Below are 18,427 nucleotides of genomic sequence, written 5' to 3'. Positions count from 1 at the left end.
AGATTTCGGTTTTGAATTCTACAATATGTAGATTTTTCCCTTGTTAAAATCATTGATGGCGTTTTCAAATTGTTAGTTATGAAATTTTCTGTTTAATTGTTTTGTAACCATTAACCTCATTCACATGAACATAATTGTTATAACTATCTTCCTATGAATATGAAGTATTAACTATATTTCTTTGATATGATATGATGTTAGTTAAGACCTTGGAAAAGAGGATGCTACACTCATACCCATGACTATACTTGATCAGCAAAATGAAGGCCCATAATACCACCACCATTTAACCAACACAATACGGGAGGAACTTTGATAGTGCATTGAATAAACTTTTTAACATGGCTAGTGATGCTGGCACATCATACCCTTTGGTACCATGTGGGCTAGGGGGAGACTAGACCTCATGACCTTGTGCCTACCACATGAAGCTCTCGTTAATCAATCTAGCCCCGACCCTTATACTAATCGTTTTTTAAAGAGGTAAACATATTTGACCTAGACATGATCCTCACCTAAATAAAAAATACTCTTTGAATTTTTCTTGCAATCATATTATCTACTACTTGTTCTTTGATATATTATAGAAATTGTCTTTGGTGAGCCCTTTTCTTCATCCTTCTATTGACCATTACATAGGTGATCCTTATCTCAACAATATGAGCTCATACACTAGTTATGGCATTGTTTCCCATCTCAATAAAGTTGCTCAACCTTTCATGATATGTTGCCAAAAGAAGTGATGCTTGATGAAATTCAAAAGACCTATTCATTCCTAGACCCACTAAAATAGAACTAAAAAATCGTTATAAACTAATCATACGTCAATAAACAAATATTAGAAAAATTAAAGAAAACAAAAAAATCTATATATTTGAACTTTTTCTTCCTAAACATTCGGTAAACTTTATAATGTGATGTTGGCCCAACATGCACTTTGGGCCCACATGAAATGTTTTTGACCTAGAGCTATAAACTAGTTAAGCCACAAATGGGGGACTTTGTCCCATTTAACAAAGCTATCGCCGAAATCCATGAGCGAATTGGAACAGTGAAGGCACAAGCCTGCAATCACAATTGCCCAACAAAGGTTTGAAACTTGGTGGGGACAATAACACCACCACTCAACCAACACACTAAATGGTAAAACCCCCTAGTCTACATTAACTTAAAAAAATTATCACAAAACAATTACAAAAAATCTAGTTTTTTTATACTCTGACAAATTTTTAAAAAACTAAAAAAAATATTCAAAATTAACTTTATTTTTTGAATGAATAATATATGTGGTGTGACCTATTTGTACCCCACAAAACTTAGGAAACACTCACAATCCTTCAGCATTCAAAAATTTAGGAAGCTTAAGTAATGAAAACATTACAATTTTGGAAAGCTGGAATGGTAGAGGTAGTTTTTCCATCTTCTATATTTACAGTTTGAGGTTATATATAGCTTTTTAGGGTTTCATTTTCAGGACCTCCTAAAAAATTGCATTTCTTTTTCAATTTTATGATTCTCTATTTTGTGGGTTTAATCGGGTTTGTACAGGGCATGACTTTGAACTTTGAGATGTATTCATGCTGCTTAGATGAACCTTTCCCTAAATCAAGACCTAGTGGACCGAGTACAAGGGTTAGGAGAAGCGCACCCAGTATCATACATTATATTACATGTAACAATTGGAATTATAATGTGACTTAATACAATATCGCATCAATATTTCTCAGTTAGTACCAGCACCTATAATTTATAAATGATGAAATTATGTGGTTTTGATTATGGCAAAAAGAATAACTAATAATCTTGCTATTGATAAATGGGTGTTACCTCATTGGCTACCGCAATTCTCGCTTTCTCTTCTTGCAAACAAGGAATGAAGAGTGCTGACAGTGATAGACAATAAAATTTACATTGATATGATCAGAATAAATGTAATAAGAGCATATAAATAATATTTATACTTCATGCCACTTAGGGGAGAAAAGCCTTAGCCATATGTAAATAGGCCCAGTAGTCATTTTGCACATAAATATGTTGATAGTTCACACTAAGGTTTTCTGTACCTATAAATGTACATCTCACATTAGTACTGAACTGTCAAAGTCATAACAATACACTAAAAATTGCCCTTGCATCAATTTAAGTTATTTCGAAATTTTTGCCCCTCATCAATTAATAATTTGTTAAATTGTACTTATTGTCCATAAAAAAGAGGATATGCATATTTAGTGACAAGAATATGCACTATGAAGAGACAAACAAGACTATAATCTTTCTTCTTAGGTTAAGTCCCCCACTATATCTTGGTAGAGCATTCCTTTCCATTGCTTTTATTTTTGGCTTCTCTATGCAGATTTTCTATGAACATAAAGGAATCCTAAGGCTCTAAATAGATAAAAATTTGGACAGTTACGAGTGTACAGTTCTGCAAATTCGTGAGCCTTGAATCAGACTCAGAGTTGCTGAGAATGATCTTTCCAGCAATATGTATATTCAGATTTGTCAGGCAGATATCTTTTGTGCTTACTGCAGGTCCAGTCCTCTATGCTTGAACTTTGTGTGATTGAAAAATCTTTGCTATGTTTCCATGGGAAGGAGAATGCTTGTAGATCAGACTGCTTTGTAATGTGTGTTCTCCAAACTACATTCTCAACCCTACATAAATCCCATCTAGAGGGTATGTCCCTCAAGGGACATGACTATTAGTTTTGGCAATAACACAAGATTATCCCTAAATCGCCGATTTGAAGGAGTCTGAATATAATTAACAAAACTAAGCATTAGTTAAGTTAAATGCAAAACAAGAACACCTTTTGGAAGTCGCCGGCTTCTCTAGGGAAGGTATAAATGTGTTAATTGTCAATCATTGGATATATATTATCCATAGAAGAATGTACAGCCCGTACTAACAAACCTGTAGCATTATCCAAGTTACGTTCTCAACACTCCCTCTTAACCTGATAATCCTACAGAGAGATATCATATCTAGCAACATCAATATAGATGTTAAGCAAGAATTAATACTCTATAATTGTCTGTCTCTTCTTAGTATGTAGTATCATAAAACACATGATACAAAGTCATATTACTAAACTTGTGATATGACAAATCACTGCTACTAGTGATAAGATACATGTTGTGACTCATAGAAACTGGTATTTCTATATCACAACGAGATCCTAAGTTTAAGATCTACTAGAATACAAGATAAACCCGCTTCCTTTATCCAATTTGTGACCCATGAACATAGCAATGGCAATGTCACAAGATGATCTAAAACTCATCTGGATCTTACAGTAAAATCTACTGTTTAGTACATTATCTAAGAGATCGTCATCTCTCATAATGCCTTTTACACAAGTATTCATTTCGTCACCTCTTAAATAATGATTACACATGGTGGAGCCCATAACACTCAATAGCCTGACAAAAATAAATTTATTTTATTAATAATCAAAAGAGTACAAATGAATTACAACTCAACCATACCAAGTCTCTTCCTGAAATGTTCTATCTTTACACTAGATAAAGGTTTGGTGAGTATGTCTGTTGTCTGATCTGCAGTACAAATGTACTCCAATTTTACAGAATTCCTTTCTACCATATCTCTTACATAATGGTAAGGAATTTCAATATGCTTGGCTCTATCATGGAAAACTAGATTCACCGAGAGCTTGATGGAACTCTGATTATCACAATGAATAATTGTAGGATTCATGGCTTGCCCAAATAATCCCACAAGTAACGTCCTCAGCCATACTGCTTCTCGAGAGGCCATCGCTACTGCAATGTACTATGCTTCTATGAAGCTTTGAGCAACTAAAGACTGCTTTCTACATATCCATGAAATCATAGCTGATCCTAAACTGAAAAAACATCCTGAAGTGCTTTTCCTGTCTTTAACACTTCCACCCCAATCTAAATCGGTGAATCCATGCAAATCTAAAGCAACTTTCTCATATTTGAGTCCATAATTAAGAGTGCCTTGTAAGTATCTCATAATGTGTTTATCATCAACTAGGTGAATCTCCTTAGGTTCACACATAAACTGACTTAAGGCATGAACAACATAGCAAATATCAGGTCTTGTATTTATTAGGTACATCGATGACCCAATCATCTGTCGGTAGAGAGTAAAATCTATTAGAGGTGATTCTGCAGCTGCTTCTTTAAGTTTATGCAAATTGGTCTCCATTGGAGAAGACATAGACTTGCAATTCCACATTCCAGATTTCTTCAAGATATCTAAAATGTACTTTCCTTGATTCAGTACGATACTATCAAAATTTTGTCATACTTCCAATCCTAGGAAGTAATGGAGAAGCCCCAAGTCTTTCATCTTGAATTCTCTAGTCAGATCTTTCTTGCACTAATCTATAAGATGATCATCACCTGTGATTAATAAATCATCAACATACAATATCAGTATTACCATACCATCTTTATCTATTTTATAATATAAGTTTGGATCGGCTTCATTCTTAGAGAATCCTAAGCGTGTGAGATATTTATCAATTCTTTCATAATAGGCCCTAGGAGCCTGTTTAAGCCCATAGAGAGCTTTCTTGAGCCTGCAAACAAAGGCGTTAGGATCATGGGTTTCAAATCCTTCTGGTTGCTCCAGATAGACTTCTGAAATTTTCCCATTGAGAAATGTTGTCTTTACATCCATCTGATGTACCTTCCATCCCTTAGATGCGACAATTGGTAGGACAGCTCGAACACTAGTATATCTGGCAATAGGAGCAAAGGTTTCTTCATAATCAATCCCTTCTTTCTAAGAAAAACCTCTGGCTACAAATCTGGCTTTATATTTCTCAATACTCCCATCAACAGCATGCTTTATTTTGAATATTCATTTGGAAGAAACAATAGATTTTCCTTTTGGTCTTGGAACTATTTTCCAAACATCATTTTTCATAATTGATTGATATTCTTCTATCATAGCTTATTTCTAGGCTAGATGTTTCATAGCATCAGAAGGATTGGTTGGCTCTGTTTTGGATAAATCAATCATATTTGTTGTATAACCAGAGAATCTTTTAGGTCTTTTACTTTCTCTTACTGATCCTGAAGGTGCAGCAAAATCTTGAGCTGCTTCAACTATTTTTATGGCCCAAAGTGGTATTTTCTTTGAATTTTCCTCAAGGTTTTCATTTTCGACCTCTTCTATGTTCTCCCTTTCGAATTCAGATCCACTAATTCTTTCAAAACTTGATAAAGGAGAAGGTTCATTGGAACTTAAGGCTCTTTTGAATGCAAGATCTTCCTCAAAGATTGCATCTCTGCTAAGTTCAATAGTTTTCTGTCCAGGTATAAAAATTCTATATGCTTTAGAAGTTTCACTATACCCTACAAGGATACCTTTCCTCCCAGATGGTTCTAATTTAGTTCTCTTTTCTTTTGGAACATGAATGTATACAGGGCATCCAAAAATTCTGAGATGACTTATATTGGGTTTTATTTTAGTAAATACTTCTTCAGGGGTTTTATCTTTAAGATAGGAGTGAGGGCTTTTGTCTTGAATGAATACAGCAGTACAAGAGGCTTCTGTCCAAAGATAGTATTCTAGATTTTAATCAAAAATCATAGCCCTAGCAGCTTCTATAATTGTCCTATTCTTTCTTTCAGCCACCCCGTTATATTCTCCTCCATTATCTGTTCTAAGGATTTTAATTTTATGTCTTGAAAAATTTTCAGTTAATGCTTTGAATTCTTTAAATCTTTGTAGGATTTCTTTTGATTCTTTGCATTTTAAAAAGTAAATCCATGTTTTCCTAGAGAAGTCATCTATGAACAAGACATGATACCAGAATCCTCCAAGGGAGGGAACAGACATAAGTCCACATAAATTTGAATGAATTAATTCTAGTACATTATTTGTTTTTCTAGTACTATCATGAAAATGACTTCTAGTACTTTTACCCAGGGCACACCCTTTGCAAATACTAGGGTGATCTTTATTTAATTTTGGTAATCCGGTAACCATCTTTTCCATAGTTGATAAAGTTTTAAAGTTTAGGTGCCCTAATCTTCTGTGCCATATTTCGTTTGAATCTTTAGCTTCGTGAACTAGGGCTAGAATGGATCAACTGGATTTTGTATTCAATTCATACAAATATCCCTTTCTTTGACCAATTAATTTAGCTTTCTTGATGGAAGAGTTCTTAGCCCAAGTTAATACTTTGCCATCCATGAATGCAACATTGTGTCCATCATCTTCAAGTGTTGTTATTGAGATTAGGTTTCTTTTAATCCCTAGTACATAGAGTACACCTTTAAGAAGAGCATTTCCTATTTTTAGTTTCAAAGTACAGCTTCCAATTCCTTCAACTGAGTGTGCAGAGTTATCACCAATAGTAACTTCGCCGTTTACTTTCTATGATAAGGAATCTAGAGTTTCTTTGTATCCCATTACATGTCTGGAAGATCCACTATCTATTACCCATGCCTTATTTGAGATTTCATTTGATAGAGAGGAATACAAAACACGATTATCCGGATCAAAGTCTCTTCTTCTCTAACGACATTTGTACAATTTACCTGTTGTTTCGAGTTTTCTAGACAATTAGATCTATAGTGTCCAAAATTTTCACATTTGAAACACTTTATTTTAGATAGATCTTTCTCGGGCTTTCCTTTCTTCTAATTTCCCCCTTTCTTCTTGAAATGTTTTTTCTTGCCTTTATAGGAGTTTGCATTAAGAACGTGAAGTTCTTCATCTTCTACTTTTGGTTTTCCTCCTTTCTTTAGGATTTTGACTCTTCATGAAGACAATCATTCTTGAGCCTATTAAAGTCCGGAAGTTGATCTCTAGCACTTATTCCTTGTGCAAAAGTTTCCCATGATTCTAGCAAACCATCTATGGCCATGAGCGTAAGTTCGCTGTCATTAATGATAGTTCCTATGCTTGACAATTCATCTCTAATGTCAGCAACTCTTAGGAAATAAGAGTTTATTGATTCTCCTTTTTTTATTTGGATGTGATTCGGTTGTCTTTTTAATGCAAAGACCCTAGTTGCATTGTTTATTTCGAATGCATTATGTAATGCGTTCATCATATCATAGGCAGTTTGGTGTTTTGTAAGCGTAGGTACAATATCATTCTTAACTCCATCCAAGATGATTTGAATGGCTTTTCTCTTTCCATTGGTCCATATGGATTTGTGAGGTTCAACTAGTGGCTGTTTGGATGCTCCATCAACAAATTGTTTAACATTGTTTTCTTCAAGAATCATCAAGATTCTGAATTTCCATGCTTCAAAGTGTTCCTTCCCATCGAATCTGTCCTCAGGCCTGATTGTACATGCCATTAGAAATGGAAGACAACTACTGAATATATAAAAGGTCTGATTACTGAAAATTTGCAGAGCCCTAGATCTGATAACTTGGCTCTGATACCATGTACAGTTCTGCAAATTCGTGAGCCTTGAATCAAACTCAAAGTTGCTGAGAATGATCTTTCCAGCAATATGTATATTCAGATTTGTGAGGCAGATATCTTGTGTGCTTACTGCAGGTCCAGTCCTCTATGCTCAAACTTTTTGTGATTGAAAAAGCTTTGCTATGTATCTGTGGGAAGGAGAATGCTTGTAGATCAGACTGCTTTGTAATGTGTGTTCCCCAAACTACATTCTCAACCCTACATATATCCCATCTAGAGGGTATGTCCCTCAAGCGACATGACTATTAGTTTTGGCAATAACACAAGATTATCCCTAAATCGCCAATTTCAAGGAGTCTGAATATAATTAACAAAACTAAGCATTAGTTAAGTTAAATGCAAAACAAGAACACCTTGTGGAAATTGCCGCCTTCTCTAGGGAAGGTATAAATGTGTTAATTGTCAATCATTGGATATATATTATCCATAGAAGAATGTATAGCCCGTACTAACAGACCTGTAGCATTATCCAGGTTACGTTCTCAACAAGGAGGTTGATCAGACAAACTCTAATGTTGATACCACTGTTAAAAGAATCTGAGTCCTAGCAAAACTCTACTAGTCCCAATCCGAGTTAGGGCTTTGGAGTTGTTTGGCCTTTGGACTTTGACTTGGTCGAGTCCTGTAGAGTTATGGAGTCCGAATCCATGGACTCTCCTAACTTGGCAAGTCTTGTGACCATGATTCTGTGGTGACCAGCTGAGCCATAGAGTAAAAAATAAACATTTTTTAATTGTTTTGAATGATTGATTTTTGGCTTATATGATCATATTGCAATAGCAAGATCCAAAAATTTGTAATGGTGATCCCCAAAAAAGGCAACCAACATGGAGTACTAAAAAATGTCTGTCATGTAGCAGGTATAAAACAACAATTTGTTTGTAAACCATATTACAGATAGGATTTCACTAAAAAATTATCCAAAAAAGCAGTGTCATGTCACAAACTATAATCACAAAGTCCTGGAACCAGGTATTAATGTTTTTAAAACGGGAATATCAAATTTGAAAGCATTGCAACAAATAAAATGCTTTCCTTTTAAAGAATTGGACAGCTCTAGAACAATAAAAGAATAGTTTTAAGGTTTGTGAAAGATTGAAAACAAATGTTTGTTAAACCGGCCATTTGACAAAGTTAAAAGATGATGGCATTTGAGCAAATTGTATAAATGATAAGTTTATGTCCTTCCAAAATTCATAATGATCTTTCTAATCTACTAAGAAAAAAATTATTAAGCAAGTTTTTATGAAATAACTTGCATGGTAGAAGAATATAATATGAAATAAGTATTTGATAATAATATGCCACTTCAAGGGAGCAACCTCATAGTCCGCATCAAGGGAGATACCGCCACCAGTCCTCTATGTGAACACAATAATCAACATGATAATAACTAACCCATACCTTCTATATAATTTTAGTTTAACTTAAATTCCTTTAGAAATTCACATTTATACTTATGAGATCAATGTAAACTTGACTATGTGTGGAAAGTAGCTTCTATTTATCTCAATTATTGTGTCTTTGATTTTAGTTGATGAAATGCTGCATGGAAAAAGTTTTAAATCCTTAGAAATCTTTGAATTTCTTGGGATTTTCAATTTACCAAGTCCAAGTGCCGAATCCAAGCTAGAAACCAGCTTGCCAAGTCTGAGTCTTGCAACTATGGTTCATACTATATTCGCATTAATATGCAATGAAAAAGAAACTTCACCATTATGAACAATTTTCCCCAAAAAATATTAAAACTAATTCAAGAAAAAATTGTTTAGGACTCAATTCTAATGTCAAGCTAACATAAAAGGAGACACTGTAATCTTTGGACCATGAAAACGCTGGCTCTTTAAATTACAAACCTGTATATTGTTGCACGTAGATTAATTTTGGATGAATCAGCTCCCATGTCACTCAATTCCATGTGCGATGTTTTTATGTCATTATTGTCCATGTTAACCAGTAATGTCATAGCATAACCTCCTATAGTAAGAAGATGGGGATATCTGGCTGCAATTAAGGATTTCTTTATAGAATAAACCGAAAAGATTTGCATCATTTTACTCGGGTGCACAGAAATAGAGTTTCTTATGATGGATGAGAAGCTCTACAACATAGCCAGAGATGAAATAGTTAAAAAGTAAAACACAGATAAAAATTAATCTGCATGTACGCCCCTGTGGATACGTGCTATCAAAAATATCAACACCAGCTGCCACACCCTGTAGTACCTCCTCTAAAGAAACCACAAAACAGTTAGTTCCACAGATAAAAATTCTCTCTATAATATAACAGCAAAGTTCCACAGATGAAAATCCTCTCAATAGCATAACAGAAAAGGCCAGGCTAAAAACCAAAATAGTTCTCCCATACTCCAAAATTTGTTTGATTATCTTTATGTTTCTCAATTCCTGTCCAAAGAAGCTGCATGATACATCCATTGTAATGTAAACTAAACTAAGGATAGAATATATATACCCTCCAAAAATTGAAGGATACCGAAGCAATAGTATAAACCTTGAATAGAAATTTAATTTAGTCATTCCATCCTTGATTTAACTAAGTACAAAGTGATTTGCAGATTTTAAAGTATAATCGATATTTCATTGACCCTTTAAATTTCTGATAAAAGGGATGCAATGGAGGAAAAGTTCCATAATATTTTACTGTATTTATGATATTATGCACTAGAATTGAGACCTAGATTGCTTCTGTTATTGTGAAACATCAACTCTTGCCATGGTCAATGATAAATTAGTTATGTTGCAGGTCATTGGTAACATAATTCTTGCACTGTCAAATTCCCTGTCTATGAATCTGATTTGTAAGTGATTCAACATAATTTTGCATATTCTTGTTTTCCAGCTGTAAACTAACAACCTTTATGAAATGCATATTCAGGCATGTTAACAACTACCTTAGATAATCTGTATACCTCAAAGATTGTCCTTGCTCCTAATTGTATCTTTTCAAATTTTCTCTATAATGTTTAGATAAATGAACATGTATCCATAATATAACAAAATCTCTAAGGTAGCAAAACTGCTTAGGAAGGAGATTGTGATTTTTGGTGCATGAACCAATGTAGGCGACACCAAAAAGATAGACTTGGCTAGGCCAATGTCTTCTCCTCTAACATATCGGTTTTCATGATACTTTCAAGTCAAAATAAATGTAATAACTCCTTATAGCATCATCCTTCAAATGTCATCATACATGTGATGAGCTTACTTAGACAAGCTTTCTCCCTTATTTAGAAATTTCTTTTTCAATACTATTTTCCTTACTCTCTTTTCCCTTTCGGATATTACACTCTCCTCCACAATCACTTGCCTTATTCTACTTTTTTCACAGTATAACCTTTCACACTAAAAGCCCTTTACAAACCTTATTCACCCTTTGATAATATTCCAATAGACCAGAATAGCGTGTGACTATTAATTACCTCTAATAAATGTGTTGCCTTAGTTTTTGGTCCCAGCTTCCTCGAGCCTTTCCTCTTCTTCGTTATCTTAGAATTACCAAGTCTGTGGTTCAGAAATAAGTTTAAGTCCAATGTTGGGTTTCCATCCAAGTCACCTCTCATCGGGTTCTCTTTACTCCTTTGTGCAGGTTTTTGGGATTTTAGTGCTTCTGCTTCTCCCCTGCTTGCTTAGTGCAGAAAATGCTTGTGTCAGGTGCACGCAGGAAACTGTTATTCAATTTATGTATTATTTCCCTTAGAATTGTCATAGGATCCCCCCCCCCTTCTGATGAGAAGTGAAGTCTAAGTCCTACGCCCTTTAATTCATTAAGCGAAATTCAAAATCTCCCCTCTCCCACTTCTTTTCTAGTCTAAGGAGAAGTTGTTCTGGTGTGACTCTGCAACGCTGCTAGTAAAACCTGTGGTGGGATGTATGTTCGAAGTTCGGGGAATTTTCCAACGGAGACCCACCAAGGTGCACCTTCGGGGAGAACCTCTTCTCAATGATGTGATAGAGTTAAAGATGAAGACCACACCTCCGTGGAAAAGTAGCAAAATGTCTTCTTCAACGCACCAGCTAGAACTACTACATGTGAAATCAGATTTCATGTCTGGCTAGGGCCACAACTTGCCTTAGCATTAAATTGGAGTCAGGAGATTAAAGGTCTTACTCCTTTCACTTAAAACAACAAGATTTGAGAAAAGATCCACTTGATAAGCGTAAAGTAAGATCATTTCTCAAATCTTACCCTTATTAGTACAACTTCACCATTAACCCCCACATTTATTTCAAATGTGAGAAAAGATAGTTCCACTTTTAGACAACCCCCACATTTATTTCAAATCCAATTGTTAATCCTCAAAATGTCTCTTGAATTTAATGCAAATTCACTCACTAGTGTGGTGCGGGAATCGAGCCAACGATCATAAAATTGAGATCTATTAAGTAAGATTTGTTGGCTTTCCCTCATCATCTCATCATCAACATGCATTTTCGATTTCCACAATCAAGTTAATTACTACAGTGATTATACGTTTTCCAACATGGATTCCAAGTTTATTAGGTACGATAACTTGAATGGAATCAACTGCACACTAAAGAGTTTGAGTGACACCTAGCTGTGTTTCTATGATGTGGGTGATTTAGACAAGAGATTGCAAGCATACCCAATCCATCCCATCACCAAGAGACTGAAAGAGAGTGGCCTGGTGGAGACGGTGGGTTTTCCAGTGGCAGTGCAGGTGCCAAAATTGATACTTGAATGCATTGCTCATTACAACCCAGATACCCACTAAATTAAAACTCTGGATAACGAAGTGGTGCTCACCCTAGACTAAGACGTTTTGCAAAATTGTTTTTATTTACCGGCGAGGTAAGTATATAACAACATGAATTATTGGAATTCAAGCACCATCTACAATGAGAAGAAGTCAGCTAGGAAGAGCAACATGATGGCCACCTGGTTCCAAACTTCTCAGAGCGGCAAAAGAAAAGTGCCTAAGACCCTCTACGACACTAATTTAAAGGAGATTGTTGATATCCTCATGCTCCTGCACAAGCTAATGGGGAATGAGGATTCTCTTAACTTTGTAGAGCATTACTTTTATTTGGTCCAAGTGGTGTGCGCCTAAGGGGAATATGTGGATTGGGCTCTAATAATAAGTGATAACCTAGCCAGTTGGCTTCAAACCGCATGAGCTCAAAAGTAGTTGTTCATGTCTTCATATTTAATCTATGTCCTCACTCCTATCCAGCCATGGCCTGGGCAGCCACATATCTAAGTGTATGATTTTTACCCATGTTTGCAACTACATCAAAGTTACACGGAGTTCATGAAGGTGAATGATGCCTTCACAATGAGGCTATGTCATATATTGCAGGTATGCCCCTCAAGCCATGTCTCTCGTTACTCAACTCGATAGTTATTTCATCCAATTCCTAGCATTCTCTTACATCAGAATTGCAAGTTTCGATGGTTTCCCTTGGAAGCTCCCCAGGTACTTGACAATCAGATCATTCTAGTGGAGCTATGCCATCAGATCCTGTAGGTGAATACTTTGTGTGGTGATGCTCGCAAGGGAGGTATCCCTTTTCCAATTTCTCTAGGAGCGTATTCCTATGCCTTTCATTCGAATGGCAAGAACATGCTCAAGGCCTTTAGAAAAAGGTATAAGCCAAATTCATATGAGGTGATTCGATTAAAATTTGACCTGGTAGACTACATCAAGAATAATTTGCAATTAGGCTCCACTTTTAGGCACATACTCGCACTGGAGGACTACTGGCGAATTGTGCAAACGAGCTTGAATGAAGATAAAGCTTCTTCTCCAAAATGACAATGCAGCAGGTAGAGCTGTATAATGTTGGTTTAGATGTGGAGGGAATCGATAGCCTATACATGTAATTCTCCACATATCTAAAGAAAATCAAAGGCACTCCCATCAATTCAGCCCCTCCCCTAGGTCCTACTATTGATAATCTAGGGGAGTTAATAGATGGGATAATCAAGAGGAGTGATAAATGGGTGAAGTGGACCAAAGATCTACAGGGGCCCACCCCACTCAATCATCCACCACAACTTCTATCACCACTATTCCAGCTACTATAACCATGTTCGTGGTGCCCTCTCAGATTGTTGGGGGAGGTGGAGGAGATCAACCTTCGGAGACGAACATTCCTATCGATCCTACCCATGTAGGAGGCTCGGTGCCAGTCATTACATTGACAAAGGAGCCTAAGAAAGAAAAAGAAAAGGAAGTAGAGCCAAAGGGAACCAAAGATAAAGATGCCTTAGTCACAATGATCAACCTGGATGATTCGTATGGGGCTCAACCAAATGATGGATCTGATGGAGGATTGCCACCACAGGAGACACATCAAGCACCAACAAGCCATGGTAATGTCCTCGTTACCGCTTGTTCTTCCCGAACAATCATTTTTCCTTTTTCTACTAGGAAGACAAGTAGTCCTATGGTAAGGAAACTCTTTCATGCAACAGCCCTTCAGTCCTCCCTCAATGTGCTCACTTTGAAATCATGGCTGGAGAATATGCTCAACAGGAAGAGAAAAAGGATAGAAGAGGGGGCCCCTTTGAAGGATTTGAATACTCAAGCTGTGAAACACTCGTCTTTTGTCAAGAAAACTAAGAAAGCCCTTGCATTGGCAGCTTTAGGCAAGGATGTTAACACATGCAACTTCATTATGGAGATTGCTCAAGCTCAAAACTCGCCCGAACAGACTTCAACATTCAACAATATGATACGGGGCCTCCAAGACATGATACTAAAGTTGGGATGTGGAGATTCCTCAACCAACAGGTGGATGAGGAACTGGAGGAGCTGAAGAGATCTAAAGCTCAGCTTAGCCTTGAATAAGGAATCGTACGAGTGCCTCGGCCAATTGTTCGCTCAACTCATTGGCCATGCGGGAGAGTCCTCTCATTCAAGATCTTTCAACCCATCTGCAGAAGAGAACAAAGCTCTACTCGCCAAGCTTTAGGAGGAAAAACACTTTGGTCAAATCGAGCGTGGTTAGTTAGAAGATATGAAGGTTAGGGGCTTACCTTTGATTGAAAAGTTGGGCGTCCTTTGCATAAGAGTTGTGAAGCTAAAGGAGATTATGTTCACCAATCTAGAAGCTCTTAGAACGGACGTGGAGAAATACAAAAATTCCATGTCTTTACTAGACGAAATCATGAACCTGAAGATTAAGAATGCCATAAGATTAGGTATCTTGAAGGATGGTGACGAACCCCTGTCCCACTAGATGCGATCTCTCGAATTCAAAAGGGAAAGCATGGTTAAGGCCGAGAAACAATTGAAGAGAATATATAAGTCGATGAAAAAGATCGAAGAAACCATTTTTGGGTATCATCTGGAGCTGCACATGGAGTCCTATGTGAACAAGGGTGGCAAAGTAGTCGACGTGAAACATATGGAGACTTCTAATCAAGACTTTATCAATGAATCAGTGCACCACACTAACTTCCAAATCTCCAAACTTCACAAGTTGACTGTTATGGATGGGATGCTAGCCAAAGTATCAAAGAAGTGGCAAGTCTAGACTGATGTCGTGGAAGGGCTCGCTGCGGATCATGACTTTTGGATGATTCAGTCGGACAACATACAGATTCCCAATGCTAAGGATCTCTTGGCCATCATAGGAGCTATGAAACGATAGAAAGTTAGCCATGAAAGTGTCAAACCGCTTGATGACAGAAGCAAAACATTTCAACTCCTCACGCTTAATCATTGTTCTATCCCGAAATGACGTGTCAATTTTCTCATTTTGGGGTTTCTCTTCCATTTTCTCAAAGATGTAATCTTTGCAATGACTAAAAGTTAAAGGGCCTTTATGTAATACTTGGAAAATTAGTGAAAGCATCGACAATTTTTTATGTGAATTTTCCCCTTGCTGTAGAGACAATAGATTGAGTCTCGAAAATTACCATTACACTTTGTTGTTCACCATCTTGTTACCATTAAAGGCCTCGAGTAAACAGGGGACTATATTTGTGTTTTGATCACTATATCTCTAATAAGTGACTCAATATTATAAAATATGCCAAAAGCCCCACTTTTCCACCGTCCACAGGGCCTAGTTCACTGTAATTCGATTTGTGCATGAGCAGTTCAACCAAGTTCCATTTGGCTTGCGACCTGTTTGAATTGGAAGGGCAAAAATTGAACCCAGGTTAAATTTCTAAAGAAGCAAACCAGAACCAAGTACCGGTTCGAACCCCAGCTTGGTCCAGAGGGCAAAACGACAAACTAGGGTAACTAAGTATTTTGTTGATGGTCTAAAGAACAATTTGCTCATTTTTCGTCAACTAAATGATAAATGATGTTATCTAGAGTTTGAAAGAGGTGTAAGAAGGGTTCTAGGAATCTTAGAAGATTTGATTTCTATCGAGAGATAGACAAAGGGTAACCTATTCCACTTGAGTACTATAGTTAACAGTTGTTTGGTTGCAAAAGTTGAAGATAGTTGGTTATGGCATAGAAAGTGCTACCATGTGAACTTTGAGAATTTGATTAAGATAAGCAAGACTAATGTGGTTAGGGGATTGTTTGCTTTAGTAAAGCCAGACAATGTTATATGCAAGGAATGTCAATTGGGTAAGTTGACTTGTTCTGCTTTTAGTAGCAAGTCATATTCATCTGAATTATTGATGCTTCAAGAACAAAGTTATTTCAAGGAGATCTTGCAAAGATGTTTTGGAGAGAAGCAATAAGTATTGCAGTTTCTACATTCAATCAAGTACAAGTCAACTTGTAAGACACCTTATGAATTATGGTATGGTCATACTCCTAGTGTGAATTACTTCAAAGTTTTTGGAAGAAAATGTTATATGAAGAGAGATGAGTTCACTGGAAAGTTTGATCCAAAGAGTGATGAAGAAATGTTCTTCGGTTATTCTACCAAGAGTTGTAACAAAAAGACTAATAAAATGATTGAAAGTGCAAATGTTAAGGTAGATGAATTTCCAAAAATATCTAAAGTGTGTGATGGTTCAAATAAGGAAACATGAAAGGATCAAGAATTGATACTCGTACAACCGGAAGTGAAAGAGATTGATGTCTGAAACAATGAAGAAAATGTAGTAGTGCAAACGATATATGAAAAAGAAGCACAAAGGCTTGAACTGGTAATACTATGGCATATGAAGTTAGATTACTCTTCAAATCAGATTATTGGTGACAAGAATACAGAGGTGCAGACTAGAAGGAAGATTAGAGAAAGTACCTGTTTGATTTCTGAATTTGAACCTAGAACAATGAATGAAGCTTTGAAAAGTGATGATTTGGTCAAGGTAATGGAAGAACTTGATCAGATTAACAAGGATGGTACTTGGACATTGGTTCCTAGACCAGAGAGCAAGAATGTGATTGGAACAAAACTGATCTTCCGGAATAACTTGACTGAAGTGTAAAGTTTATTAGATCTTAATTGGTGGAGACTTAGAATTTATGTTTCAGTCTGTTTTCCTTAATTTAGCAGACTTCTGAATTGAGTGCTTGACTTCTTAAATATGTATTCTTTTTGCAGTAATATTCTGTTCTAATCTGAGATCTGTATGCCACGTTTATTGATATGATCTGCAGATACAAATTGGAACTAATATATATACATATTGAAACACAACCAAGTAGGGGCATGACCCTACATGGTCATGCCTCAACATGCATACATATTAGCACCTGTTCATAATCGATATTAGTTAGACCCGATAACAATTCGTAATACACAACCAATGCCAAAGGATGTCTCCCGATAACACAATCGCTGTGATCAAGTTAATGATAGTATTAACATTCGATAGCAATCGGTCTATGTTTATCGGTGGTGTATCATCTATATGATGCAATCAATATCTTCAATATCCAAATGTACAAGATTAACATTATATTTAAGAATGGAAATACACTGCAGTATTATAGTGACAGAAATTATAATCATATACTACTAACTTCTGAGCAGATGTTTTTTAATACACTTAACTGCAAGATTGATTTGCAGATGGTACAATTGTCAGGAACAAAGCAAGATTGGTTTGCAAAGGATATGCTCAAGAGGAAGGTTTTTATTATGGTGAAACCTCTGCACCAGTAGCCAAACTTGAAGGTGTTAAGATGCTACTAGCTCGTGCAAGCTATAAGAAGTTTAGTCTTTTAGATGGATGTCAAATCTGTTTTTTCTGAATGGTGTATTGGAAGAAGTTTATATTGAACAACTTGATGGGTTTGCTTTTTTGGAAGATGAGGATATGGTTTGCAATTTGAAGAACACTTTGTATAGTTTGAAGCAAGCTCTAAGGGCATGGTATGAAGGTTACATTCATACTTGAAAAACATTGACTTCAAAAGATCAACTAAAGATAGCAAAGTATATTTGAAGATTGAAGGTGACAGATTGATGATTGTTGAAGTGTTTGTAGATGACATTATCATTGAAGGAGATGATGATATGAGGGTGGATTTTGTTGAAGAAATAAAGAAGTTGAAATGTATATGATAGGTTAGATAGAATTCTATACTAGATTGCAAGTGATGCAAATGAAAGATAGAAATCGCTTTTTTAAATCCAAATATCTCAAGGAAGCATTGAAGACTTTTGAGAGGGAAGATTCAAAGCTAGTAGGTACACCTATGGTCATAGGATGTAAGCTATCTAAGGATGAATTGAAGTTCAGTCAATGAGACACTAAAAGGATCTATGATTGGAAAGTTGTACTATATTGTACATAGTAGACCTGATATAGCTCATGCAGTTGGAATAGTTACTAGATTCCAAACAAATCTAGAGCATGAATGATAATAGTGAAGAGGATATTCAGCTATCTTGAAAGGACGGTTGATTATGGTCCTTGGTATCCTCACAGTGGTGATTTTGTTTTGCAAGTGTTTAAGAATGCAGATTGGGCAGGCAATGTTAACGATAAGAACTTGTGTCATGGATAAGAACGAAACAAAATTGTATATCTCAATTTACAACCAAAGCAAAATATGTAGCTGCCTCAAGTAAT

At 36.1% G+C, this 18,427-nt stretch overlaps 1 protein-coding gene across 2 annotated transcripts in view; it reads right to left on the bottom strand.

The window, feature by feature from the left end:
- Positions 1–18,427, bottom strand: part of LOC149569014 (uncharacterized) — a 299,791-nt gene that overhangs the window by 53,051 nt on the left and 228,313 nt on the right. For both annotated transcript variants that reach the window (XM_089821826.1, XM_089821825.1), the window contains 2 exons: positions 9,626–9,674; positions 9,301–9,444 (listed from right to left, as the gene is read on the bottom strand). In XM_089821826.1, the coding sequence (XP_089677952.1) occupies positions 9,301–9,444; positions 9,626–9,674 (193 nt within the window). The remainder of the gene's footprint in view (positions 1–9,300; positions 9,445–9,625; positions 9,675–18,427) is intronic.

Source organism: Cupressus sempervirens, chromosome 3 (assembly GCF_028749045.1).
Source record: "Cupressus sempervirens isolate cs-2001-9-10 chromosome 3, ASM2874904v1, whole genome shotgun sequence".
Classification (NCBI taxonomy): domain Eukaryota; kingdom Viridiplantae; phylum Streptophyta; class Pinopsida; order Cupressales; family Cupressaceae; genus Cupressus; species Cupressus sempervirens.
The sequence above is the reverse complement of the archived record's forward strand: the minus strand, read 5'-3'. Positions and strand labels throughout refer to the sequence as shown.